Source organism: Branchiostoma lanceolatum, chromosome 7 (assembly GCF_035083965.1).
Source record: "Branchiostoma lanceolatum isolate klBraLanc5 chromosome 7, klBraLanc5.hap2, whole genome shotgun sequence".
NCBI classification, from domain to species: Eukaryota; Metazoa; Chordata; class Leptocardii; order Amphioxiformes; family Branchiostomatidae; genus Branchiostoma; species Branchiostoma lanceolatum.
Window position 1 is genome coordinate 11,628,739 of NC_089728.1, and position 26,586 is coordinate 11,655,324.

Sequence of the window (26,586 nt, forward strand, 5' to 3'; positions counted from 1 at the left end):
CCTTTGGACATATAACATGCCAATGAAACAATTTCATTAATTCATGTAGTAAGCCAAGGAAGTTCAGTACACCACATTATGAGTAAGGACATTAGGACTGGAACACTTGAATTTGTTTCTTTTATTCATACAATGGTCAGTTGTGCAGTCATAACGAGAACTGTACAAGTTACAGTACAATGCATGTCCTTATGGAGTACAAAGTCTGAGATGTACAGAGTAACATACAGCAATATGTACATTCAAAGCTATTTACAGTTTTCATCAAGAATCACACAATAGAGACAAATTACTATCATCAGTCGACTCTACATGCAGTTTGATTCACTGCCCCAACAATACATTCCTGTGTGATTATAATTCTTGCCATATCAAAACCCGCCTACATGGAAGCTTCACAATCCTACAACTAGAGGTTTTTATTCCAGTCTCTTTATCATGATTCCTAATTCTTTCAAGCTGAAGTTACAACCTCATGAAGTATATCAAAATTAAGGGACGGAAATCCATTCCATAGAGAATAACTTGCTTTCCAATATTTGTCACACTATAGTAATCTCTTCAAGTATTGAAACACGGGAAAAAATCCTGCAAAATAAGGCAAACTGTGGTTCACTACTGTCTGATCCTGCATCTTGGATAATAGATTATATATTGAAAACAGCCATTTTCACAATTGAGAAAATTACAAGTACATGTAACCAAGGACATTCCTTGATGTAACTTAATGCTGGTTAGTCATGATTCTTTAGAGTCAGGTGCACAATAGAGAGATAACCTGTTTTCTACTTCCTTTACACCAAATTCCCTGTACACTCACTTAGTACATCACAGTACTGTTTCTCATGCCAACTCTTACATTATTACCATACAGACCCTCACACAATTGTCCACCTATTACCTAATGTTGCCCTCAGCTTTACATCCATTGATGCACTGAAGCCTCTCTCACTTCAAATATCACACTACACTTTGTATACTTGTCTTACCTCCGTTACCTAAGGTACTGTACCAAAATTGTACATACTTCTTTCTCCATGTCTGTTTTTGCCTGTCAGAACTATTAACTTAAGGCATGCTTTATCAAAATCCAAAAGTTTAGAACTGATGGTACAGACTGAGTCTGTTTCTATAGAATTTGTAGCTAAACAAAGTCGAAAAATACTCATAAAGGAAGGACCATATTTTCATTCCTTGATTAATCTTTGTAAACATTTAGATTTATCAACACTAGAATGTAGTATGTTAAAACCCTTATTCACAAAGTCCTCCTGAAGTCTATGCAGTGTCTTTACACTACCTTTGCAAGAAAATAACACATAGAATCTGTTTCAATCACACAATGTACATGAAGATATTTCTTTAACTGCAATGGTAGTCATGTAATTCTTAACAGTGCATTTCAAAATGTGAAGGATATAACTTAAAAAGAAAGTCAACGTCAAACACAAATTCATGTAGACATGTTACTTGCATAGTTGAATCCTGTACACACCTGAGCTACATGTGTTGTGTTTTTACAGGGAAGACACTGCTATACATTCATAGAAGACACTACATGTACATCGTTGATATACATTAAATCATAATACCATGTATACATATTATATAGAACAACCTCCTAACTGAGGAAACGGTGGTGATTGTAATCTTCATCATCATTTGAACTCTTGAGTCAAAAGAAGGCTTGAGAAATTCTACCAGAAGTTTCTCTAAAAATTCACCCTTAGAGAGGGAGAGAGACACACTAAAAATGAGTGCAGTCTCATAGACTCAGGTGCTAGTTTGTATAATCCAGGGGAAATGGGGGAAAAAGAAAAACCACAAAGTCCCCACATCACTACACAACCTCCCCCATGATGCCGGATGGCAGGTTCGACAAGGCGTGACGTTTGCCGTCCTTCCGCGTCGACCTCTTCCTCCTCTTCCTGTCCTCCTCCTCATCTTCCCACAGCTCGTCAGAATCGGAGTCGTCCAGCGGATCATGGATCCTGCGTCTCCACTCCCAGAGCCCGAGTACACCATCCCACTGTGGGAACACACAGCACATACATGTACGCATCAACTACATGGACACAACAAACATTTACAACCGTCTGAAGTCAAAATCACACATCCACAACAATAAGAACCAGTTAAAACTTCTCCAATGAAAAGACATCTTTAGAACACTTTCTGGTGAAACTAAGGAGGAGTTGGGACAAGATGACTAGACATTTTGATAGGTCTTTACCGAAGACATCGGAGTCACAATCAGAGTCTTGATAATCGTCAGATCTCCTTTCCCACAGCCCAACTATACCATCCCACTGTGCAGGTGAAACAAACAACATCAAATACACTACCATGGCCATACAACAGCAGAAGTACACGCAAACATAAAGCACATTTGCCATAAGGGGCAATTTTCCTTAATCTACCCTTCATCAATGTCTCGTGCTGTGGGTTTGTTTTCCAAATCATAATTCCTTACATTAAGCCTGATGCAAAAATGTTGCCAACTCGAGCTGAAACTTTGTTATGCTCATGTGCCTCCAAGCTGACATATTAGTCTTAAAATGTAAAAAACATGTTATCTTTCAGTTACTTACATTTGGTCGTCCAAAAATCAACCCTGTTATCTCTTAAGGCATAACAAGTCCATTGAGGATTTTAAGACATCACTTTTTTACTCTTTTATCAAAACTTGTGACTATGACATTAAAGCTCTTCATAAATTGGAGCTAAAATACATAATAGATGTACATGTAGATGTGATTCTTATTGTTTGTCTAAACAGAGATGTAAGAACTACAGCATACTCACCCCCGTGCTCATGATTTTGGGCTCGTACGGATGCCAGGACACGTCCCTCACACAGGCCTTATGTCCCCTCAGCTTCTCCACTATCTTCCCAGTCAGGACGTCATATACTGAAACAAAATAATGGGAACCATTTCTGTAAAGAAGTCTTAAAATAATGTTCTCTTCCTCTATATAGAATTAACCCTTGGGAATTAGACATCTTTAAGTGCTGAACTAACCTTAAATGTTTGGTTAGCACAGTATCTAAAAACTATCAGAAAAAATTTGTTTGGAATTTTTCTCGGGAGACATACATTGTAGATACTAGTACTATTACCAACCTTGCGAAAAAAATGAAAAAAATATTTCATTATTACAATATTTGAACTATCGATATCTGTCAACATTTTAAAAGGAGAATTGTGCTGAGTAATTCATTCTATCAGCAATCCTGATTGTGGTAACACAATCTGTACAAAATGAGATGACTGAAATACTAACCAACAACACTCCCTGTTGAGCAGCCACTGTAGATGAACCTCTGCAACAAAAATACAAAATACATAGACATGAAAACACTGTGACTGACAAACTGAGCATGATTTATACTTATATTATATAGAGAGAGATTGATACCTGTTCTTTGATGTACATGTATCATCATATAATGTATTAATTAAGCTTGTTTGCCAAAGTAGGGTTCTGCCACTTGGCATATACCACACATAACATGCATATATTACATTTACAGTTACTGTAATTCCCAATGAAACACTCTGATGAATAGTCCTCTGATCAAGTGCCATGCCCACCTGTCCTGTGGTGTGTACAGGTGAGAAGCGACACCTGACCAAGGTGTGGAGGACACCATGTCCCCTGTAGGTCATCAGAGACGTGTCACCGGCCAGCCTGGCACTGCTTGATCGAACTGAATTGGGTAAAAACAAAGTTTGTAAACATGTAAAACATGCAGTCAAAATTGTGAAACATATCTTTTCCCTGTCCCTCTATATTTCTGGTTGAGTGAACCAAACAATGACAGGAAGGCAGTTTTACAGACACACAACATTCAAATGTTACAATAACTCAGTAAGATTTATAGATGTTAGTAGATTTACATGCAGTTCTCGACAATTTCACCAGGAGGCGCAGCTGAACAGTAAGTTGTACCTACCTCTTTTGGGCACAGGTTGCCACCTGTAGTCCCAGTTCTGATTAGCCACAGCTCTTCTAGAAGCCTGCAATGTAAACAAATCAGACTGAATGAAACCACTGAGAGGGGCACAAGACACAGAGATATGTGTCGGGTTCTGTTCACTCACATTTTCTCCCACTTGTCGCAAAAGTAAAACAGGTAATCTTTTAGCAACCCCAAAGTCACTTAAGAGTTAAATTCTCTTTTAAAATCTACTAATATGTAAAGTCATTTTTAATTCTTAGATGTCTAGTATCTTAGCTACACTAGCCTTCTAAATTGACTTGGTTGCTATTGTAACACACTTGCGAATCAGATGAGGAAATTGCTAAATCCTGTACAAAATGTCTTCATGGACCTTTTTTTTAAAAAAAGGTTCCCACCTGGCAGTAAGTACACTCTAACGAAGGAGGGCCAGTTTCTACCCCAGGGACAAGATAGTAAATCTACCCACCTCTAACCCCGCTGGAGGGGAGAACTTCCTGACGTCCCACAGTTTGATGGTCTGGTCCTTGGAGTTGGAGATCAGATGTCGAGCATCCGCCTAGGGCAGGAAGGAGTTATTCACAAGGGCTCCTCATACATGATTATACCAGTATGTCTGAACTTTATCTTTATAAACACCACATGTCTGGACAACAAAAACATGGTTTAACTATAGACATAATGTACATGATGTAACAACTGTTCCGAAGCATTTGTGGTAACATATCTACACCTGCTGGTGACAGAAAGAGAAGAGACAGCATCACAACTGTTCCTCACCTTGGAGTCAATAAACGTGATCCCGTCCGAGTGCCCCGCCAGCGTCCCCACGGCGTTAGGGTTATTCTCACTCAACATTCTCCTGTCCCACACACGACACAGCCCGTCGTCGCCCCCAGAGTACAGGATCTGTGAGCTGTCGTCAGCGTACGCTACGGCATTGACATCATCCTCATGGCTCTCAATCTAGCAGGGGCACAGACAGTTTAGTTATTAATGAGCATCAGTTCCGTCCCACATTCACATGTGATACGTACTCATGACTCACCAGCAATGGTGCCAGCAAGCTGACTTATGGGCTGACAATTTACGGGCTGACAATTTACTTCTAGACTTACATTTTCTGTTTTTCAGACTTGTGTGCCTTAACAATGATAACAATGATGATGGTGTTCAAAAGGATAAAAACATTTCTGCATGAAAACATTTCTGCATGATAGAAAAAAAATATGGCTTTACCTTGTACCAAAACTATAATTATTAGTCTCTGTACTAAAAAAAATTGGCTATCTTGAGCCCAACATGTGCTTACCCGTAATGTCCGCTCATTCCTTTCTCTGTCATAGATGTACAAACATCCATCATTGGCCCTGTATTAAGTAGAAAAAGTAACTTCTATCAGATTGGTGATATGAACCAATAGAGAAATCTCGCAAAAATGGAAGTTATGATTATAATATCTTACCAAATTTTTGTTAAAAATTCAGGTAAATGTGCAGAAGACAGACAGCCTACTCACCCCCCGAGTACTTCCTTATTGTCACTGGAGAACGTTAGGGAGAAGATACAGAACCGCCGCTCACTGGGACTGCAAATCAAGGATGGCAAGACAAATATCTTAGTAATAATGTCATTGGAATTTATCTTGAGAAGAGAATATAGAAGTTCAAAACAACTAATGACTGTTACAAATCAATACTAACATTTATGTCACATTTCTTTTCTCCTGTTACTGTCTTGGATGCTCAAATTCATTAGTTGTAAAAAACATGCATGTTTTTTATGTTGCTGTCACCAGGACATTAAACCTTTTATATAATTAGCCCTGTGCATTTTTTAAGTTCTAAACATTAGTCAACAAAGGACCTACTTCAAGTCCAGTGCTATGTGAGTCTCATAGTCTCCATAGATGTTGCATAGGTGGACTGGAAAGGGGGGAAACAAGTCTGTCATCATTCAGCAAAATTAGAAAATACACCTACTAAAACTATAAACTTTAAATGTCATATCAAGAGAAAACTAGTAGTTGATTAATCTTCTTACTATAATTGTCATTCAATAGTACTTACTGGCATCAGACCAGCTAGAGTAGATCAGGTAGCAGCCATCAGGACTGTAACAAAAATACACAAAGTTGTGATTCTTTTCCCTTCATAGTATCCCAAGATCTCTTGATGTGGTTTCATCAGTGCATGTATCATAGACTTACTTCTATTACCAGCAGTGATTTTTTTCTCAAAATCTCATATCAAGTTGATGGTGAAAAGTAGTCAATACTACATTTTGTTGTATGGACTTTTACTAACACCCTATAGTATACTACATATCATAACGATGCATTGCAGCCCTACGTTCAAGGTATGGTCTTAGATAATAGTTAAACCTTAACAAAACATCTCTGATGGAGAACTTAACTGTCCATTTTGTAAAGTTTCGAGTACAGTTTAAAAAGGTGCCTCATCTCAGACACTTTGCTGTAGTACTGATTACCTGAAGGCTGTGTCCAGGACGCTCCAGCCCACGTCCCTCGCCCGTATTGTGCGGAACTCCTGGAACTTCCCATTGGCTACATTGTATAACCTGATATTCTGATCTGTAACAAGTGAGGTCAAAGAATAATCAATGAGCAACAATCCATATATGGTAGGTTCTCAAAGCTTCACCTCCAGATTTGGATAGCAGGTTATGAAGCAGATCTTCTTCTCACCCTGACGCCTTCAGGCCAACGGCCTGTAAGTTGTCAGCCTCACTATGATCTGCTCTCCAAGCAGATCTACTCAGATAAATGATGCATTATAAATACTTCAAATAAGAACAAACAGATACATTGCTTTACAAGAAGATATGTATCTTCATACATGTGTTAACGAACTAGCTTGAATGAAGGAGGTGAAATAATACCCTTTGGCAATCTTATGATAGAAAACAGGTTGTTGTGCAATACGTATCTATTACTGACATTACGGCCACTTAACTCTGTTACAGAGATTCAAACAATTAGAAATGACATCTGAGTCAAAGCTATGGCAACAAGTACAACTAGTTGCTATGATGACTAAATGCTGATTCTAAAATTGTTGAAGACATTTTCTACATTTCTAACAATTCTGTAAATAAGTAAATGACACCCACAAAATCATGGAACAAAAGACACATCTACAGAAAAAAGAAACACGGTGAAATAAACTGAAACCAAATAAATATACCTTGGCAAGCAGAAAGGAAGACTGAACCGTCCAGTGAGTACTGTCCACAGAATGCCTTGTGTCTGTACTGAGCCATGGTCTGCATGGAGTTGGGCACAAAACTGTTCCAAAAACAACAAATAAAGGAAAACAAATTAAACTAAAGTAAGACTTAAACATGAGACACATTTCTACTGCATACATTCCTACCATTTTGCAGTGGGCAATCAAACTGTTGATTTGAATTATGGGCTGCATTCTGTTTTCATTTTAGATACCAACATTCCTTGGTGTCAGTGTTTTAACAAACAAACAAACTGGCAAGACAACCACATTTTTATCTCATATCAAGATTTTCTATAGATAGCCTTTCATCCAAACAATGGAGACTAATAAAAGAATAATATTTTTCTTAGACTGAGAACAAAGACAACTGAATAGCCTCAAGAAAACAACCTGCTCACAAAACAGCTTAAAACTGAAGACCTTTACTAGGTCCCCTTTCGAAGCCCTCTGCAATGGTAAGAATACAGACAGTAAAAGTTCCTGTTTATGTTTTACCACCTTGACATGCGGAGAGGAAGACAGAGCCATTGTGTGAGTACTGCCCACAGAAGGCCTTGTGCCAGTACTTGGCAACTGTCGTCATGAAGTTGGGTAAGTAACTAGGGAAGAGGAACAGGAAGAGGCAATACTGTTAATATCATCAACAATTCATGTCTGTTGACAAAGTACTTAGGAGTAATGGAGAACTGAATACCACACATAATATCACTCACTTACTCACTCAGCCATGCACTCTTAATGTGCTGCTGCTACATTATAAAAGAATCAAATCAAATTGCAAACAGACACATTTCATTCAGAAGTTCAAACTGTAAAAAAAAAGCAAAGCTGTATGGATAGATTCAACCTACTCTCAGAGGGTCACTCAGAACATCAGGAGCTTTGGATGAAGTAAGGACTTATATTTTGCAAATAACATAGTTGTTATTTGATGTTGTTGTTTACTACTTTATAATAACTGCAGATAGGCATTGATAAAAAGAAAGAAAAATACAGCCTATTCAATAAGGCCTCAGGACAAAGAGCAAGAGAGGCTATAGTGGCATGGATTGGCTTCAATTGAAACTTAATTAAGGTATGCCCTCATCAGTTTTCTGCTAATTACTCCCACAGTACCTGGACCCAATCCATGAACACTGTCCACTGGTGAAGCCATCACACCTCTTGGGAAGACCAACTTCTCTCTGGGAAACAATGGAAAACACGAGATGTCAAAACCAGAAGCCATGTGAAAATAAACCCTAAGTCCACATCACAAAACACTGCTACAACATTTTGTATGTGTTATGTAAACTTGCTCCCGGATGGCAGGTGTGATTTCCAGTATGAGGTGCCCAACATGACCCACCTGTTTCAGCATTCGAGTGATACATGCTTGTGGCTGGCTGAAGGTCTGTGCCCTCGCTGTTGCTAACAACACCTCCTGTTTGAAGTCACTGTCCTGCAAGGCCACAAAATGTAATTGTCAATCCACCAATGACTTTGCTGGATTTCACAAATGGGCATTAGGATTGGTTAAAACATACAATTGATTTGCCAATAAGTACTACATGTATATGGTTATATAGTAAGTATTCTCTAAGAAGAATTCTCAACCTGCCAGTTGACTTGCTTGATTGACTTGGGCCATTTTATTGTCTCTTGCTCCCGCTACAGAGGCCCTTATCGATATTACGTACCTTTAGGATCTGAAAATGATCATACAATGAAATGTTTCGACTTCCAACAATACTGTCCATTAAATGACATGACTGTCATTCTGTGACACTTTTCTGCAATACCAGTACTTAACATAATAGTGCTGCGATTTCAACTTACATCTAATGTCTTTGTATCAGGCTGGCTGTCACCTACATGGGAAAATGAGACAGAGAAATGACATGCCACAGTTAACGTTATAATGAAAAATCAATGTGAGATGGAGTTGATATTCACATTGGGAGCAATCATACCTAGCAATATATCATAATATGTGATAGATAATCATTGTACAACTAACTTGAGATTTACATCAGTATTACAGTTGACACAATTACATGTTGATCAAGAAAATCAATATTATAAATGCAATACAATCAGTAGTGGCAATATTTCTATCTATTAAAGGACACTTTAGTGCTTCTTCTTAGCACTGAGGTCATTATTTCTGTTGCCTGGGCTGAATTGAAGCTTAAGCTAAAAAATCTATTAATTTTGCATTTTTGATAACTAGATCCTAAGTATTTTCATGAAATATTGAATTCAAAGTAAAAAGATCCACTATAATTTAGAGCTGTTCTAAATCCTTTACAACTGCAATAAGTAAAACAAGTGAGTTTCTTCTATGAATAGTTTTATCAGGTTGGTGAATCCTGCCAACATTTTCGTGACCCTGAGGAACGTGACAAACTCTTTGGTTGTGTAAAAAAAACAACTTTGTTAACCAAAAATGTTTCTTGCTACATGTTACACATTTATCGAGAACACTGCACTGTCATGAACTGGATTTTCTCCTGAGCACTTAACACATTAACGCCATGATTCATCCGTGCAGAAGAGCACGTAATGTTCAGTGAGCAGAACAAATGAGTTCATAGCCCTGTAATGCCTCAGTTCAAGATGAAGGTGAAGTGTCCTTTGTTACAATCTGTGAAGGAAAATATCATCAAAACTTGTGGGTGACCCAAGACGACCCCACAGGGTTTCTAGGCTGTCTTTGAGACAACAATTTTACACTACAGGATGTATTCATTAATGGGCATTCCAAAAACATAACATGTTTAAATTTAGTTGTAAAACAATTAATTTTCTCCCCAGCCTTGGGAGTGTTGAATTTTGTCCTTGACATCTTTAAAAATACATACAGTGTCACATAGTTACACAGCACACAGGAAGATCCTACAGTGACAGTGAAACTATTGCAGAATTTGCCAAAACAACAACATAATCTTAAAATGTCAATATTACAACTTTCTATGTAAACGTGTTAAAGCATAGCTTTCTGGAGTGCACACTTCTTGAAGTTTCCCAACCAAAAAAGGATAAAGAGAAAAGAAGTTCAAGGAAAGAGGAAGAAAAGCAACAGAAGTAAGGAAACTCAAACAGGCAAACCGAGGATTCCTTTTCTACCTTCGGGGCAGCATGCCTCAGAATGCGAGGTGGGGTCGTCTTCGTCACTGTCGGAAGAGCGAAGGAGAGCTATACCTGAACCTCGCGTCTGGATAAGTCGCACCTGCCCACTGGAAACACAACGACAACGTGCTAGACAGTTACACCACTTGCACCTGGAGGGGAATGTGTGGCAAGTTTTTCTCACATAACACTTCGTGTACCTTCCTGACAGAGAAAGATAGATATAGCAACATTGTTTTTATCTGTATCAGGGGATATACAATAAACATATCTTCAGAGAGTTCAGTTGCACATACAATATTCATCTACATGTATTTTCACAATCAATGCACTAAGTGCAACTACATGCAAATACCAAACACCATTTCTACAGCCCTGCTTCATGACATAGCAGTTTTCTCACTGCTAGGAAACTGCAATGACAATACAACAAATCCTTTTGTTTAGTTACCTATTGGCGGATCAACCACAACGTGGTCACATCAATGGAAGAAGGCAAATAAACTACATAGATGAGACAGCTCTACTGCTAATGAGAGTATGTACCGGTACCAGTTTTGGTAGTCCATCGTTTCCTATGATGATCATATGGGTATATGGATATGTAAACAGGAGCTTTACGCTTGGAGTACTATTGTCACACATGAATACCTAAGTGCACAAAGTCTTTGACCGCAGTAAGCAATTTTGAAAAAAAGACCCTCATACATCAAATCATAAACTTCATCAATGCATGTTTGAGCCATGCATATATGATGCTGAAATGAAATAGATCTATGGTTGAACACCAGTTTTTAAATGTGTAAATATATTTCCAGGATTGGAAGAGTCACCACATAACTTGTGCATTCAAAACCTATGGAGGCAAATTTCCCATTTTCTTTTATTCTGAGCTCTGCAAGCTAAGTAAATGAAAATGAAGAAATGATGTTCAGTCACAGTGTTCTCGCCACCTGTGAACTGGACCCCTATGCTGTGTTTCAACCAGCATAGAGGTGTTTCTTTCTGGGAAGAACATTGTGACCCTTCATAAATCTTATAAAAAGTTCATATTTGGCTTTAGAATGAGCTCGAGGCTGTGACAGAGGAAAAGCTTGACTTCACAAAATTTATCCCTCAAAATGCAGGAAATAGTGTCTCAATGGGTTATGAATTTAAAAATTTTCTGGGGGAACATGCCAGACTCCCTACTCTGATCATGTCTCCGGCACTCCACGCGTGACTTAGGCTGGGTAAAGTTGGCCTTCTGTACCTGACCGCTATATGCTGTGAAAAAATTCTGGTGAGAACACTGATGTTTGAGGCAACTTCAGAAAATTGATGCTGAGGCAGTCAGGGGCACTAGCTAGTGAAATGAAATGAAACTGACTTGAAAAATGTTTGGAAAAAGAAGGAGAATCATAGTGATAAAGCTACAATGTTCACCATATTATGTGATAATATTTTCTGTTTTTCATTATCACATAATATGGGGAACATGTAACTTAATACAATGTGATAATGTAATGCAAACTAACATGAATACATTGGTGGGAACATTCTCATGAGTTTGAAGTACCATCTCTGAAATCCAGAACACATGTATGCAAAATGTCCCTCCATGTTAGTTTAACATTAAGGTAAGATTGCTGAATTCTTAATACCACAAACACATTTCTTATGTGGACATGAAATAAAAAGACGCAAACCTGAGACCTTCCAACAGAACACATATCAAATGGCTGCTCATGTTGTTTCACTACACAGTGCTCGGGCAGGCGGGAATGCGTTGGGTTTGGAGCGTAATTAAGTCTGGCCTAAGTCGTTAATCTCGATCGCCCGTTTCACGACTTTTCTGGCCACGAAAACACGACCGCACGGCTGGATCATTGAATCCCATGGACGTAATCACGACGATGTTCCGCCCAAAATACGACGCGGTCGGTAATCAGACGTGTATAGTCGTATTCTGGTCGACTTCGAGAGGAGAGGTCATTAGAGGTCATTACATGCGTTCTATCCTGATTACCCAAATAAAGTAAAAGTAGGTTAGTCACACGAGTTACGCATGGAAATGTGCACATATTGTTGATTTATGTCCTTATAATCTCCTTATCTGTACTAAAACCCCAGTGACGTAACTCATTCTTACGATACACACGTCTTGCATCACGAGGTCGCTGTACATGATAATTGCTGTATTTGACCAAAAAACCACAACTATTTTCTTGTTCTCTTTTTCAAGATCAACTATAAGAACATGCTGGAGGCAGTTTACTAGGCACGATGTCAACTTTTTGCGTTTTAATTTATTTATTTCTAATATGTTTATCGCTTCCATTCTTGTGTTTCAAGTCCTTTCACGGAGTTTTACCGCTTATTACAGAAGAAAGTCCATCATATTTGACGGACAGAACTAACGTTAAATCTGTTATAAAGATATACAGAAACTATCATAAGATTTCAATAAGATATCAAGAAAGTCAGCAGAAGTTTGCAGAATCATTTTCAAGACAACCTTTCATACTAAAAGTATACTCAAAGACACTGTGCATGAGCTACACAATTCAGACAACTTCAAACTACTACACGAAAATCTGCAGTATCAGCTTTCATTTCACAAGTGAACAAATAAAATTAATTGGGTTGCTCTCTTGTTTTCGGTTGTTTTCCCGTTTGTTTAGGAGGGTTTTGAAAAATTATTATCTGTTGTTGTCGGGCTGAACTTGAGCCGGTGTTGGGTTGCTTTTAGCACACAATTCGCACTATCAAATTTTCATATTCTATTTCGTTACATCATGTTGCCATTAATTTTACCATTCAGTTTCGTTCAGATCCGTTCAACTTCGTTCCGATTCGTTCAATTTCGTTACGCTTAGTTTAATTTCGTTCAATTAGCTTTTATTTCATTCAATTTCGTTCAATTAGCTTTTATCTCGTTCAATTTCGTTCAATTAGCTTTTATTACGTTCAATTTCGTTTTGTTTCGTTCAATTAGCTTTTATTTCGTTCAATTTCGTTTTGTTTCGTTCAATTTCGTTCAATTAGCTTTTATTTCGTTCAATTTCGTTTTGTTTCGTTCAATTTCGTTCAATTAGCTTTTATTTCATTCAATCTCTTTCAATTAGCTTTTATCTCGTTCAATTTCGTTCAATTAGCTTTTATTACGTTCAATTTCGTTTTGTTTCGTTCAATTTCGTTCAATTAGCTTTTATTTCGTTCAATTTCGTTTGTTTCGTTATGTTCTAGTTCGTTCCCTTTTGTTCCATTTCGTTCGTTTAATTCTGTTTCTGTTTGAAAGCTTTTCAATGTGCGTATCATGATCATGTTACATATATAGGTAGTCGTGGTGTCCCTTCAGATCGCTTGGCGCAACCTTACTTCCTGGAGTCCTTGTGCAAAGGCGGCCGACGTGAGCCAAGTCAATTCTATAGTTTCTCAGCCGATACCTCTGTATTTCTAAGTTATCCGTGTATACTTGATTTTGTAATTGTTGCACCAACCCCAGACTTACCATTCCCCTGCAGGCCCTGTGTCGACCGAGTCTACTTGCCGCGTATCAGGAGCCTGCACCATCAGAAGTCGACAAGGCCCGTAAAATCTTCGTCAGCAAAGCCACGCCGAGAAAATGTCTGCCGTCTATGTTAAGAAATGACAATCTATGTCAAATATAAAACAATGTTGCTCACCTCGTTTAGAACAATTGATGAAGTGTGTGGTTTCCGTCAAGTTCGTTGGTGGTTTCTCTCATCGGAGACGGTAGGAATGTTAATGGATACACTTAACTAAGTAAGACGCATGCGGGATCGGGGTTGAAAATGTTTTATTTTTGCCGACTTGTTGGTATCCTGTGTAACACCCTCACTCACTCTCTCCCATCCTATGTATGCGATTGTGTATATTTGTTGTATGACGTAAATACGTAATAAAGCGTTGGTGTTCTTAACTTACTGCTTCTTTCCTGTGCCGAGGAAAATTAGAGAAAACGGCACTAGATATATGTCGTTCAACAACTCCCTTATATCATCGAGTTCTAGATCTTTCCAAGAATAGGATTCTTGTAACTTGTTTCTGAAGGCACTATCCACAAGGTAATGTTAATTTATTCATTCAGCGGGTTACAGTGGAAACACCGGAGTGAATATTATTCCCTCTTCGATTTTTAACTTCATACAAGGTCGAATTATATATGTTTAAATAAATAAATAGGTAATTTACTAAATAGATCGATAGATAAATAAATAAATAAAAATTATATATGATTAAAGAAATAAATGAATATCCGAGGCAACAAAAAACTTCGTGCGACAAACCTGCCGGATTCGATCCCGCGACCTTTTCAACACGCTATTCACATACTCCGCTCTCATGCCACTACGCCACCGAGCACTTTTTTTTTTTCACCCGAAATTTACAGCCTATATAATTCAGAACTCCAAGAGACTTTACAATTAGGATTGAAAAGAATTTGAAAGCTAGAATTGCTGTGCAATATTAGTTACATCTGATGATTTGCCGTTAAACATGTAGAGAATACGCATAGGATTGCACTCGGCGGACCGCGATCTTGAATACTGGGTAAAAACAGTTGTCCGTGCCGCGAAATGCCCTGTAGCTCGATTGGTAGACGTCGCGCTTGCGAAGCATGCTTGTCAGATCTGGCGCGGGTTCGAATCACACTGTGCACTTATGTTTATGTTGTATATGTTGTGTTGTTTATGTTGTATGTATTGATACCTTATATTCTATTCATGTTGTTTGTATGTATTGCTGTTAGTGATTGCACGTACATATTGATGTTATATTGTGTCTTACGTTGTTACAAGCTATGGATACTATTGTTGTGTACCTGATCATTGTATCTTATCATTTACCGTGCATGTTTCAGGATTCCTCCATGTTATGTTGATTTTGGATCGAAATTAGTCCTGATGTTTATTTTGCCCATTGAATAGGACAGAAAAATAAAAAGAACAACAATTATCGTGAGTTACTGAGCGCTTGCAAATATAACATTTGATTAACGTAGTAACCCAAGGACGTATGTAATCTTTTTGAGTAAACTAAGCATGTTTACCCTTTTTTAGATACCCTTTTTTTTTTTAAATTAACGTTGACACACGCGCCTGCCGACTACCCCGATGCACGTGGTTCCCTCAGATGTCAATCATTCCGGTAGCCACGGAAACTGTCACCTCGGTGACGAGAGTCCGTATCCCGTCACTCATGTGAGCCGCGTACCCCGGAGCACGTGGTGCGCTCTCCAAGCTGTCAATCATTCCGGTAGCCACGGAAACCATCACCATGGTGACGTGTATCAGCATCCCGTCACTCCCCGGAGTTGACATGGCGCCCGCGTGCCCCGGAGTCAGCCATTTTTTGTTTCGGTAGTCTTGGCAACAAGTAACGTCGTCAAGACAACGTGGTAGGTTTCTCGTGGTGGAAAAGTTGATTTTCAGTCAGGGAAAAACACGACCTGATTCAAACTCTTCAGTTGGGATTGAAGCGGTGTTGAGTCGTAAGGTGGACTTGGTATGACTATGGTCGTGTTTCGGTCTGAAAAGGCCGCATCGACGACCTGTTTACACCCAGTTCACGACTCGCAGGAAAATTGGACAGCCATTCCCGACTCAAACACTGCCTACGGCCAAACACCACCGACGACCCATTCCCGCCTTATATCCAACTGATCAACGACTGCCCGAGCACTGTGCTATGTCCTACAAACACCAGTATTGCATCTGGTAAATTGTTAGGTGGAAAGTTACCAAACCTTTTATGAATATGCACAGAAGAATCCATGTGCAGATGAGTAGAGGCACATGACATGGTGATGGAATGTATTTTTGGTCAAATCAAAGGATAAACATTTTGTCAGTCTGTCTTAAGATATGTCAACACGAGTAACAGCAGCTGTGCAAATTTGTGCCATATCGTTGAATAAAATAGTCAGTAAACAGCAAACTTGTTGGTTAAGGTCAACAACTGTCAATAACATCACGAAAAAAAATATCGAAGTTTCATGTAACACACAAGTGTTAGTAGTGAGCTGTTTGTTTGTAACATATGCAACATACGTGACATGCCAAGTATCTGAAACATCACAACGTCATGGTCTATTCCGACAAAAACAACACGGGGGAGGGGAACGGCGGTAGTGAAATGAACCTCCCAACCTGCTACATGTACCTATACCCCCTCTGTTCTTTATTCCAGACCACCACCTGCACCCCACCACTGCTTTGTTTTTCTTTCCCGTGTCGTCATATTTGCTCCATTTTTCTTGAGAATTTCCTTGAGGAACAACAAATTGAATGTGACCCAACGATCCACGGAGTCGTTAGAAACAAAGGAGAGAACCCACTGACCTCCTGAGTAGCAAAGCCAGGACTTGTGCCAGATCAAAATCCCCAGAATCTGAGTCGTCGCCGGAGTCCGGCCCTGAGCCAACCCCCTCCCCCTCAGCCCCTAGCTCCCCGTCTGCCACCTCCCCAGTCTCACTGCTTGTCCCAGCGCGAACCTCGGGATCTTCTTCCATCGGTGTCGGTCTCCTGGTATTTCTGGAATATCTAGAGCCCATCCCACGGCCAAGCCATGGAAAATGATGTGTCCTCTAGGCAAAATAACTCTCTGTGTGGTCGTTATTTCATAACGACGTCCCTGACTGATATCTGAGATGGGTGACAAAGTTCAGAGACCTTTCGCGCGGTAACCCTTGACCTCACTAAACATTTTGTTTGCAGCTTTTAGATAATCGCCAATTATTTTATTTCTACAAACGATAAAAACTTCTACAACTGAAAATTGCTGAACTGTACTACAAAAATGGATTTTAGATTTGTTGTAAAAAAATGTCATTCGCTAACCTTTGACATTCAGGTTAGTTGTGGTGGGACTTCCGGTATGTGTCTTGTTGTGGGAGGGGCCCGTTTTAGGTGCACAACCCTTGTTCCCCCTAGTTTGTCACACCCTAAATAATTGTTTTCATCCCCAATTGTATTGTGGTTGCAGACAAGCACACAAGAACGTTCAGCACTTTGTGGTGAAGATTTTACCCGTGTTTGGGTGAGTCCGTCTTGCGTGTGTCTGTTTGGGATGTGAAGTATTGAAGGCATGTCGACCAGTAGTGGGACAACACGTCTCACAAAACATCGGAACTGCATATAGAACTGTGCAGGGTTGGCAGACGGCATTGGCACTTACATGCTTAACCTACTTCCCAGATGTTCTCACTTCTATGTTAGCTGTCACTTAATAGATAATTAAGATTTGCAGGCAAAAGTTACGGTGGTCTCATTGTCAAATTATGTATGTTATCAATGGTGATTAATCACATAATAACTGTCAAGAAGGAAAGTACTAGGACAAGAAGATTCACAATAACAGCTTAGTTTTTTCAAGGAGGTTTTATATATAAAACCTCCTTGGTTTTTTCCCCTAATCAATGTCAGTGGCTGAGCCTGTACACGTAGCTCATATAGGCAATGCCTATTGAAAGGATGATCCCGTCAATAGTACAAGAACAGGTTTAATTTAAATCCTGTCACTAGCACAAGAACAAGTCTTATTAAAGCCTGTCAATAGTGCAAGAAAATTGTCTTATTGACAGGATGATGCAAGAGAAAGGATGATCCTGTCAATACCCTCGGCCATAACTACTAGTATATGTTTTGTTTTCACAGGTGAATAAGTGTTGGTTGCAGACATGTTTCGCAGACAGAAGGCCCAGGATGAGGGGGAGAAGGAACCACTGTTAGACGAGGGAGAGACAGAGTCTCTATCAGACTTCAGACCACTGGTTGTGCTGGAGTTCTCCAGTAAGACAACACCTGTCACAAGGGAATGGATGAAGGCTAAGATTGAAGCTTCCAAGAAGCATGGAGGAGCAGAACTTAGTGCAAAGGTGCTGTGGTTGTTGTTCTTATTGTTTATAATTACGTCTGTTAGTATATTATTTTGTATGAAATTGTAACTCAGCTTGTCACATAATGAAGCCTTTTCTAACTTTGAATTACATTTGACATTAGTCAATAAAATGGAACGTGTGGATGGGTATCAAAGCACCCCAGATATGACAAGTTTGTGTTACAGATATTGGTGTTTAATGAATCATTGAAGAAAGCAAACTTTGTTTGGGAATACCAGACAGCCTGAACAACTGAGCCTACAGTAGTTGTGATGTATTGGAAATCAAAAAAACAAGGCACATTTAGGAATCGAACAGCAAATCTTACAAAGCAACTTAGTGGTACCGTTATATGAGCTGAAGTGTCGTCATGCAGATGGTTGTTGCTAAGGATGGAGAGGAGCGTGTGTTGCTGGTGTCTGCACCACAGGAGAGACTCCTGCATGGGGCGGAGCAGATGGGGCTGAAGAAGAAGTACAAGGATGGGTCAGTCAGGGCATTCACCTTCGCAGAGAGACAAAACATTGAGGACTACACAGGTGGGACAAATTTATGTTTATAAATCCTGCAACTTTAATAGGATAACTTGTTTGCTGTGGTATTTATTGCTAGTATATGTTCAGCATGAGTGTTCATCATTTTCTCTTTAACCTAAGTACTGCTAATTCTGTCGGCAGTTTTTACAGCAGTTGGAATTTGAACCAATAAAACTTTAAGCTAATCAGAAGCCAGCATCTTTTAATCCTTAGTTGAGGAGTAGTAGTTTCTGATTTTCTTACTTTAAAACATCTATTATGTAGCTGCTAACAGAGGCAACACAATTCTTTCAAGGCTTGCAGTACATATATCCAAAATTAATTGTAATATATTTATAGCAATATTATATATTTTAAGTTGTAACTCTGCATGGGTAATTAGTACTAACATTGGTCTGTTGTATTGATAGAGTCACTGGAGGGCATGTTGACCATGTCTCAAAGCCAGTACATTATCAAGGTAGAGCTTGATAACATCCGTGCACTGGAGACAGAGAACCACATCCCAGGCTGTAGCAACCCCAAGGCAAGGCTCTACAAGGGAAAGTCATTATGTGAGTTTAGAATCAGATACAACTGTTGGTAAAGAAAGTGCGTGCTTAGTTCTTTGGCAAGAATGGATGAAGCTTTTCAGCTTATGCCATTTTGTGTTGTTCAAGGATGTTGAACTATGTTACTTACTTTCATCATAACTTTGAATATGATGGAAAGTTATATTACATTATACATGTAAGGTAACACATCAGAAAGCATTTTCAGCAAATACAAAGTTTTGTGTCAAATGTAGAATGAAGTAGTCAAAGACTGGAAGAGGAAAGAAAGTAATGTTCAATTTTTCTAATGATCTCAGTAGTTGTTGGCTGTGATGCTTTGTGGTTTAATCGCTGGTAAATTTGTATGTACATGTAGTAATCAGTGGAAACTTATCTTGCTTTGCTCACACCATTTTTGTTTCTATGCAGTAAGTAGAATGGTATCGTGTCACCTCCTGGACAAAATGTATCCAGTTCACAATCCTGAGCAGCTGAAGAGACTGCAACACGACTGGTACCACCTCCATGAGCCTAAACAACTCATGGGGCGCCAACCAATTGGTAAATATTAGCTACATATACAGTTCATGCTGTCAACAATACTTTGAAAAATGAACTACATTTTCACAAAGATTCTTTTGTTGATAAGTGTTCTTTAATGCTTCCAAAGAATATTATAGAATTGTGACATTGCTTTTGTTTATCGCAGAAACGATAAGAGGATACTTTGGGGAGAGTGTGGCTATGTACTTCTCCTTCTTGGGCCACTACACCAAAGCTCTTGTGGTGCCAACCATGATCGGAGTCTTGTACTACCTTTTCAACGAGAGCGGCCGCAACGACTTTGTCATCTTTGCCGTCTTCAACATGATTTGGGCAACAGTTTTCCTTGAGACCTGGAAGCGTACCAGCAGTGAACATGCCTACAACTGGGGAACTCTTGGCAGGCAGGTTTTTGAAGAACCGCGGGCAGGATTTCATGGCAAGCTGGGTGTAAACCGAATAACAGGGAGGTCGGAGCCGGTGTATCCCTCATGGAAAAGGCTTCTGCGAATCTACTGTGTGTCGTTCCCAATCGTGATCCTGTGCATGCTCGTCGCGGTGGTCGTGATGATGATTTACTTTTGGGCAGAGAATATTGCCAAGGCAAAGCACAAGGAAGAGAACACCATGTTGACGCAAGGCTTGGTCCTTGTCCCCAGTATCATCTACAGTGTTGTCATCATCTTAATGAACCAGGCCTACAGAACACTGGCTCAGTACCTAACAAAGAATGGTGAGCTCAACAATTGTCTTCAGAAAACTTACATCTCAATTTAAGATAAACTAGTTGCTGGCAATTTGTTTAGAGCTTTCTGACCTTGTTCTATCAATGACATTTTCTTCATTTTTCAGAAAACCACAGAGAGCAGTCATCATATGAGAACTACCTTATCGTAAAACTAGTCTTGGTAGGTTGTATTTTTTCTTGCCGAATTTTTATGTTTCTAATTAGTTCTGTTACATACTTTTATTTTGTATCTTTATTCTTTAGCATAGATTTTAAGTGACTACTGGCCACACTTCAGGATTGTAATTGCTTTGAAGTGAAGTTGATAAACCTTTAGAAGTCACTCTTGTTTCCCCTCCAGTGATGAGATTGTGTGTGTGATTGTGAAATTGTGAAATATCAGAGACATTTGCGAATGTAACAGTGGTTTTGATGGTGCTTCTCGTTACAGTTTGACTTTGTGAACTGTTTCCTGTGCCTGTTCTACATTGCCTTTGTCATGCAGGATATGAACTACCTCAGGCAGGTACGTACAGCCGGTTACACTATTCTATAGGCATGATAGCAATATGCAGTCCTCCTTATGCTGTAACAGTAACAGCTTTGAAATCTCATTGTAGTGTACATGTAACCATCACTCCTGTCTTCATGCTGCATTCTAACACCATACCATTTTTGCATCAAGAACTCTATAGAAAATCTGACACTCTAGACAGTTAGAGTTAACAGGTGTGCTGTTCCCTTTCTACAGAGCCTGGCCATCCTACTGATTGTACAGCAGCTGGTGGGGCAGCTACAGGAGACTCTGTTGCCTTACCTGCTGATGACGAAGAGGATCAAAAAGGGGGAAAAGTCCGGGCTGGACCATGTATCCAAACCCCTCCACGAGATCCCAAGGTCCAAGCAAGCTGAAGTGGAAAGTCTTATGGACAGATATGAGGTGATCTACCAGTTCATATTGGACAACAGCAACAGATGCCATACCAGCTTTTATCCCGCTTTGAAAAATGAACTACTAGTAAACTAAACAGAAAACTCCTCTGCGGACTTTTGTTATGGAGTTGTTTACCTATAATACTTTTGTGAAGTGCAAGTGGGTTTGGCAAGTTCCATTCTTTTGTATGGACAAATTATGTACATGTATCAAATTTTTTCCTGTTGCCAGAATTCCTTAGAATATGGCTTCTCATCACAAGAGTGAAGTTTCTTATTATCCTTACAGGGCACTTTTGATGACTATCTGGAGCTGTTTTGGCAGTTTGGGTACGTGTTCTTGTTCTCAGCTGTGTACCCCATGGCAGCATTCTGGGCCCTAGCCAACAACATCATGGAGATCCGCACTGATGCCTTCAAGATGTGTCGTATCTTCCAGCGCCCCTTCATGGAGCCTGCTGCAAATATTGGTGCATGGCAGGTATGTTTGTCCATAATCCATATATACAACCCTTCTAAAGACATCTAAAGCTATTTGTGATATTGTTGACTATCTTATGATCTAAATCAGCCACATGCAACAGACACTCTTTTAATTTAAATGCTTCACAGTCTGTTCCTTTTTACAGACCTGTTCTCATGATATGACTTTTGTAATCCTTGTGCTGCAGACTGTGTTTGAGGTGATGGGGTTCATTGCTGTGATGACTAATACAGCACTGATTGGCATGTCACCTGAGATACAGCCACTTCTGGAGGGCTACACAACAGTGCAGAAAGTCCTCATATTCGTGGCTGCAGAAGTAAGCATACACCTGACAATCAGGTGGTAAATAGTAAGGACAACCTCAAGCCAACCGTACACACTCACGCCACATCTTCATAAAAGACGCTGTCGCCGCAAGTTCCAGTTTAGAACTTTATGCAAGCCCACATCCAGACTAGTTTCGCCTGTGTGGCTTTCTCGATGGTCTGAGGTTGTCCTTACTATTTACATACACCTGACAATCAGTTATCTTTTAGTCGCCTGTGCTGCTTTTTTAAAAGAAATCAGCTGGTTTGCACCCACTTTAAATTCAGTAATATATCAATAATTCAAGACATGAATTTCTTTGCTATGCTTGCCCAATGTGATGTAACACATAATATTGAAGTTTCTTTAGTTCTTATGTCATTCTTTTCTTAAAATGTAACTTTTTTCTTTGTAGCATCTGATTATCTTCATCAAGGTTGTGCTGGCCTTTGCAATCCCAGACATGCCTGAGTGGGTGGAGACACAGATGGGTCGGATTGAGTACCAGTCCACACAGGCACTGAAGAAGCAGGTCAGCCTAACTGAGGGGCAGGACCCACCTGGTTTTGGAACTATTGGTGGGGCGGTGGTGGTGGATGGTGATGATGATGAGGAGGATGAAGCATGATGAGACTGCACTAACACTGCTTTCTCCTAGGGTACTAACATGGGAACAATAGCACTGAGGAACTTCACTGTAGCTGTTGCAGGGAAACACCAAGCTACGACATCATACTGTCAAGTTTGAAAACATAAAAGGTGCTTTGACATATTTTGTTGCATAATGAACAATGTTCCAAAATAAATTCAAAATTTCAAGATAGAAAGCACAATTTGAAACATTATTAACCTGATACACCTCACAAACTGCAAATTGGATTATCACACCAAATATGGCCTTATCACTTTGGTACTTATCACACAGCTCAGGAAGGTAACAATATCCATGGAAACAAAACCCTTGATGACCTTTTACCTACCAACCATACCTGAGCTGAAAGAAAATAACAGTTTTATTCTCAGATTTTGCTTGGTTCAACTGCAACACAGCAATACCCTCAAGTTGTATACATACATGTAGCTCCTGACTATATCAGACTGCTTGCACTGTGTGCTTACACCAGCCATATCAGTCTGCTATTTGTTTGTAGAATACAAGGTATAATATAGGTTATATACAGAATCACGTCCTGTTGCATATTGGATAATTCTGTACCATGGCATGGCATAGCGCCTGAGGGAACTTGTTGCTGTCTCATTATTGATTACATATTAGGACAGCTACTAATGTTACTTTGATATGCATGAAGTGTACCAATTTGTATATTACAGCACCTAGCAACAAAGGTGATCTTGAAGTTGTACAGTAACTTGCCGAGTCATAACCCATAAGCAGCCCAAGATGTTGGTATGTTGTATTGGGATGTTATTTGCAGCCATGAGATGAATATTGATGCGGTTTATGCATGTGCATTTCAGCCTGATTCTCCCCTAGAGACAGAGGTGTGAAGGCATGGGTATGTACTATTAACTCTTGTGCACAGATTTGGTGCTGAGGGCTGCAGGTGCTGGTGCAGGTACTGACACAGCTGCGGTATGGTGCAGGGGTGCAGGTGTCTGAATCACTTTGCAAACAGGTGCTCTTTCGTAGGACGAAAGCTAACATATTCCAGCATGGCAAGGCTAACAGTCCGGCCATTGCCATTCTCAAAGGTGTCATAGTGATGCTGGAAATGTTTTTGGCGACTCTGTTGGGTGGTGGTTCATTTCCCTTCCCTTGTATGTCAACATCTAACAGTTCTAGCAATTGCCTTTCCATTACCAAAAGTGTGGAAGTATTGCTGAAATGTCTTTGTTTTTGGCAGTTGCATGTTTTCTTTCCCTTCTCTATCATGGTGACTGTAACATTTGCTGTCCCCTCTCACCATTTTACCCAAAATAGAATCATCTCATCATTGTCTGAATGAAAAGATCACTGACTTTCTGTCATCTACTGTATATTGGCATTTCCCCCTCTTATCTGTTTACCTGTCTGCTGTGCCTCGTCTTCAAAACATTATATGAAACCCCACTTACCTTATACAACATGTCCTCCTCTGCTCCATTTAGAATGTCAGCCAACAGAGTAGTTGGTGGGGAAAGTTTGATGGCATCCGTTGTCATGGCTGCTGTCTCCATGGTTACCTGTTCTGGAAAAACACCAAACCCTGCAAGAATCAAAGCACAGCCACAGACACGTTGGACATGGGAACTCAAAGCACTATTCAAACTGTGGAGAAAGAACAAGACTTATGTTTGCAAAGTGGTTCAGACGTGTTGGAAAAAGAGCTTGCTGGACTTAATAATAAAAAGGGTGTTCGGGGGTTTGTTAGCAGTTGTTTATTGTGGGTTAGAAGGGTATGTGAGAAGGTGATGTGGTGGTTTGTTGGAGTGAACTACCCTGTTTTTATTTGGTTAGTGGTGTCCAGGATACTGAGAAAGAATTGAGCTGTGGATGTGCAAGTTAGACTTGTGATATATGTGCAATTGATGGTGCAATCTAACAATTTCTGCAAATTAAGCTATCCTCCAAAGGGTGAAAAAAAGTCTGTGACTCTCTACTTTATAATTAAATTACCATCATGCACATTATTACTGAGCATAGGCACCATCCACGTAAATATCACATTTGCTATCATTGTTGCATATAGCTATTTTATATCTTTATTCATGAATGTCAGTGTTATGTCTACATGTGCTGCTTTTTGTCAATGTTCTTCCCATCCAACTATCCAACCCCACCCAATGTAATGTAATCCCTGCATAGGATCATCATCGCAGCTCTCCAATGCTATTTCTCAGTCTGTCTCCTCCCTTCAACTCTACCCTTCTGCTTGGTAAGTGGCTGTTTTTCCTGCTCCCGGATTGGTCAGTTCTGTTTTGATTGACAGGCCAAAACCCAACTGACATGATTGGTCCTTCCCTTCTCTCGCAGGCCCAGCTCCACCGCACCAGGTGGATGATCACAAGCGCCCCCTCTCTTGACAATGAGAACTACAACCATTCTTAAAGCAAGATAATAAGGGGCAGAAAGAAATCATGACAAGATAGGCATCCTGTAGTCAGTCTTCCTCAAGAAGTCCTGAATTGATAAGCAGATGTTTTTGTCTATGAAAACAAAAAAGAAAGAAACAAAACAATGTGGAACAATGAGTTGATGATGCCCCATGTTTCTGATAGAATCTGTAAACAGCATAAATCTGCAGACTGTTGGTGAACCGGTCAGTGTGAATGGTACAGACCGGGCCCGTCGGACTTAAGGTCCCCTTCCTTTGGTTGCCTCCTGTCTAAATAAAGACCACTTCATTTTCATTCATAAGGAATTGCAAAGATAAAGTGATTCAGAATGACTTGGTATACATGTACGTATCTATTCAGGATATATAACTGACCTGTTTACCTAACTTCCTTTTTGTTAAGATGTTCCTTTTTGCATGGAGAGGTGATGCCCCTGTGGCATTGCCAAAAATGGTTTCAGGTACCCCAAGAGAGTGGTGACCTGGACTTCTGCATACTACAGTTGCTTTCTATGTTTTGATAGTACAATGTAGCTCCTGGTGAAATCACATGAAAGCAGAAAAATGTGCCACATTGCTTCCGCAACCATCATTAAAATAGCTTGCAGTCATTATTGACATTTCAGTGTTGCAGAGGTATGTACAAAACCATACTAGGTCAATTGTGGAATTATGATATAAATGTATTAAAAGTCGCTCTGATATTATGCAATAATATAGCCATATATGCCTAGCATTAGTATTTGTTGGCTGTGGAAAGCAAGTGATAATGGTCTGTACATGATCCAATACTGTCCCTCAAATTGTTGATATTATCTTAATTTTACTTATCAATATTATTTTTCTTATTACAGAGTATCACATAAAGCTACAGTTGTACTGTCACTGATAATGTAGGTGACATTGTACACACTTTTATCTAGCCATGTGGTTTAGATTTAGAGAAGTTGTTACTTATGTTTGATTAACAGACAAACAATTTACCACTATTAGTGTACTTTATCATCACTTGAAATTTGAATGGGAATGATATGGCAAAGTCTTTTGAAAGTACTTAGTAGCTATATTTGTTTGTTATCTATGATTAATTGTTGGCTCTACATTTAGATGCTTGTTAAAGTTGTTATAGCATTTTAGTACTGTCAACATAACAAAGCTATGAATTCTAAGTGAACGTGTACAAGATGTACCAGTGGAAATACATAAGTTGAGTTTTTGACGTCTGTGTGTTGTACGGATTGGTTCATATAAAAT

General features: G+C 39.5%; 2 protein-coding genes and 1 long non-coding RNA gene across 16 annotated transcripts; 2 read left to right on the forward strand and 1 right to left on the reverse strand.

The window, feature by feature from the left end:
• Positions 1 to 106: 106 nt before the first annotated feature.
• LOC136439289 (DDB1- and CUL4-associated factor 11-like) lies at positions 107 to 17,013 on the reverse strand. 6 transcript variants are annotated; one of them, XM_066434629.1, is made up of 19 exons: positions 16,674 to 17,013; positions 10,324 to 10,478; positions 9,034 to 9,065; positions 8,564 to 8,656; positions 8,332 to 8,399; positions 7,171 to 7,271; positions 6,455 to 6,557; positions 6,034 to 6,077; positions 5,835 to 5,889; positions 5,484 to 5,552; positions 5,277 to 5,334; positions 4,745 to 4,930; positions 4,434 to 4,523; positions 3,959 to 4,022; positions 3,597 to 3,712; positions 3,286 to 3,325; positions 2,806 to 2,912; positions 2,234 to 2,309; positions 1,866 to 2,029 (listed from the first exon to the last, which is right to left on the reverse strand). In XM_066434629.1, exons 1-19 carry the CDS (start codon positions 16,883 to 16,885, stop codon positions 1,983 to 1,985), a joined length of 1,716 nt encoding a protein of 571 aa, XP_066290726.1. In that variant the 5' UTR covers positions 16,886 to 17,013; the 3' UTR covers positions 1,866 to 1,982. The 6 variants fall into 6 exon arrangements, with proteins under 6 accessions (XP_066290729.1, XP_066290725.1, XP_066290727.1 ...); XM_066434632.1 differs by lacking the exon at positions 2,234 to 2,309 and having other exon boundaries at positions 107 to 2,029; positions 10,399 to 10,433; positions 16,674 to 17,012; XM_066434628.1 differs by lacking the exon at positions 2,234 to 2,309 and having other exon boundaries at positions 107 to 2,029; positions 10,324 to 10,433; positions 16,674 to 17,012.
• On the forward strand, positions 13,395 to 14,251 carry LOC136439298 (uncharacterized). Its single transcript, XR_010756512.1, has 2 exons — positions 13,395 to 13,717; positions 13,833 to 14,251. It is a non-coding gene; the product is annotated as an uncharacterized lncRNA (long non-coding RNA).
• A 165-nt stretch (positions 17,014 to 17,178) lies between the features above and the next one.
• LOC136439288 (anoctamin-10-like) lies at positions 17,179 to 26,551 on the forward strand. 9 transcript variants are annotated; one of them, XM_066434623.1, is made up of 14 exons: positions 17,179 to 17,370; positions 17,988 to 18,208; positions 18,588 to 18,750; positions 19,158 to 19,301; positions 19,710 to 19,841; positions 19,990 to 20,556; positions 20,676 to 20,731; positions 21,002 to 21,076; positions 21,302 to 21,490; positions 21,773 to 21,964; positions 22,155 to 22,286; positions 22,692 to 22,808; positions 23,609 to 23,684; positions 24,386 to 24,499. In XM_066434623.1, the coding sequence occupies exons 2-13, from the start codon at positions 18,011 to 18,013 to the stop codon at positions 23,666 to 23,668; spliced, it is 2,025 nt and encodes a 674-aa protein (XP_066290720.1). In that variant the 5' UTR covers positions 17,179 to 17,370; positions 17,988 to 18,010; the 3' UTR covers positions 23,669 to 23,684; positions 24,386 to 24,499. The 9 variants fall into 9 exon arrangements, 8 of the variants coding, with proteins under 8 accessions (XP_066290720.1, XP_066290718.1, XP_066290716.1 ...); XM_066434626.1 differs by lacking the exons at positions 23,609 to 23,684; positions 24,386 to 24,499 and adding exons at positions 23,756 to 23,793; positions 25,251 to 26,551 and having other exon boundaries at positions 17,180 to 17,370; XM_066434625.1 differs by lacking the exon at positions 23,609 to 23,684 and adding an exon at positions 23,756 to 23,793 and having other exon boundaries at positions 17,180 to 17,370; positions 24,386 to 24,500.
• The last annotated feature ends 35 nt before the right edge of the window (positions 26,552 to 26,586 follow it).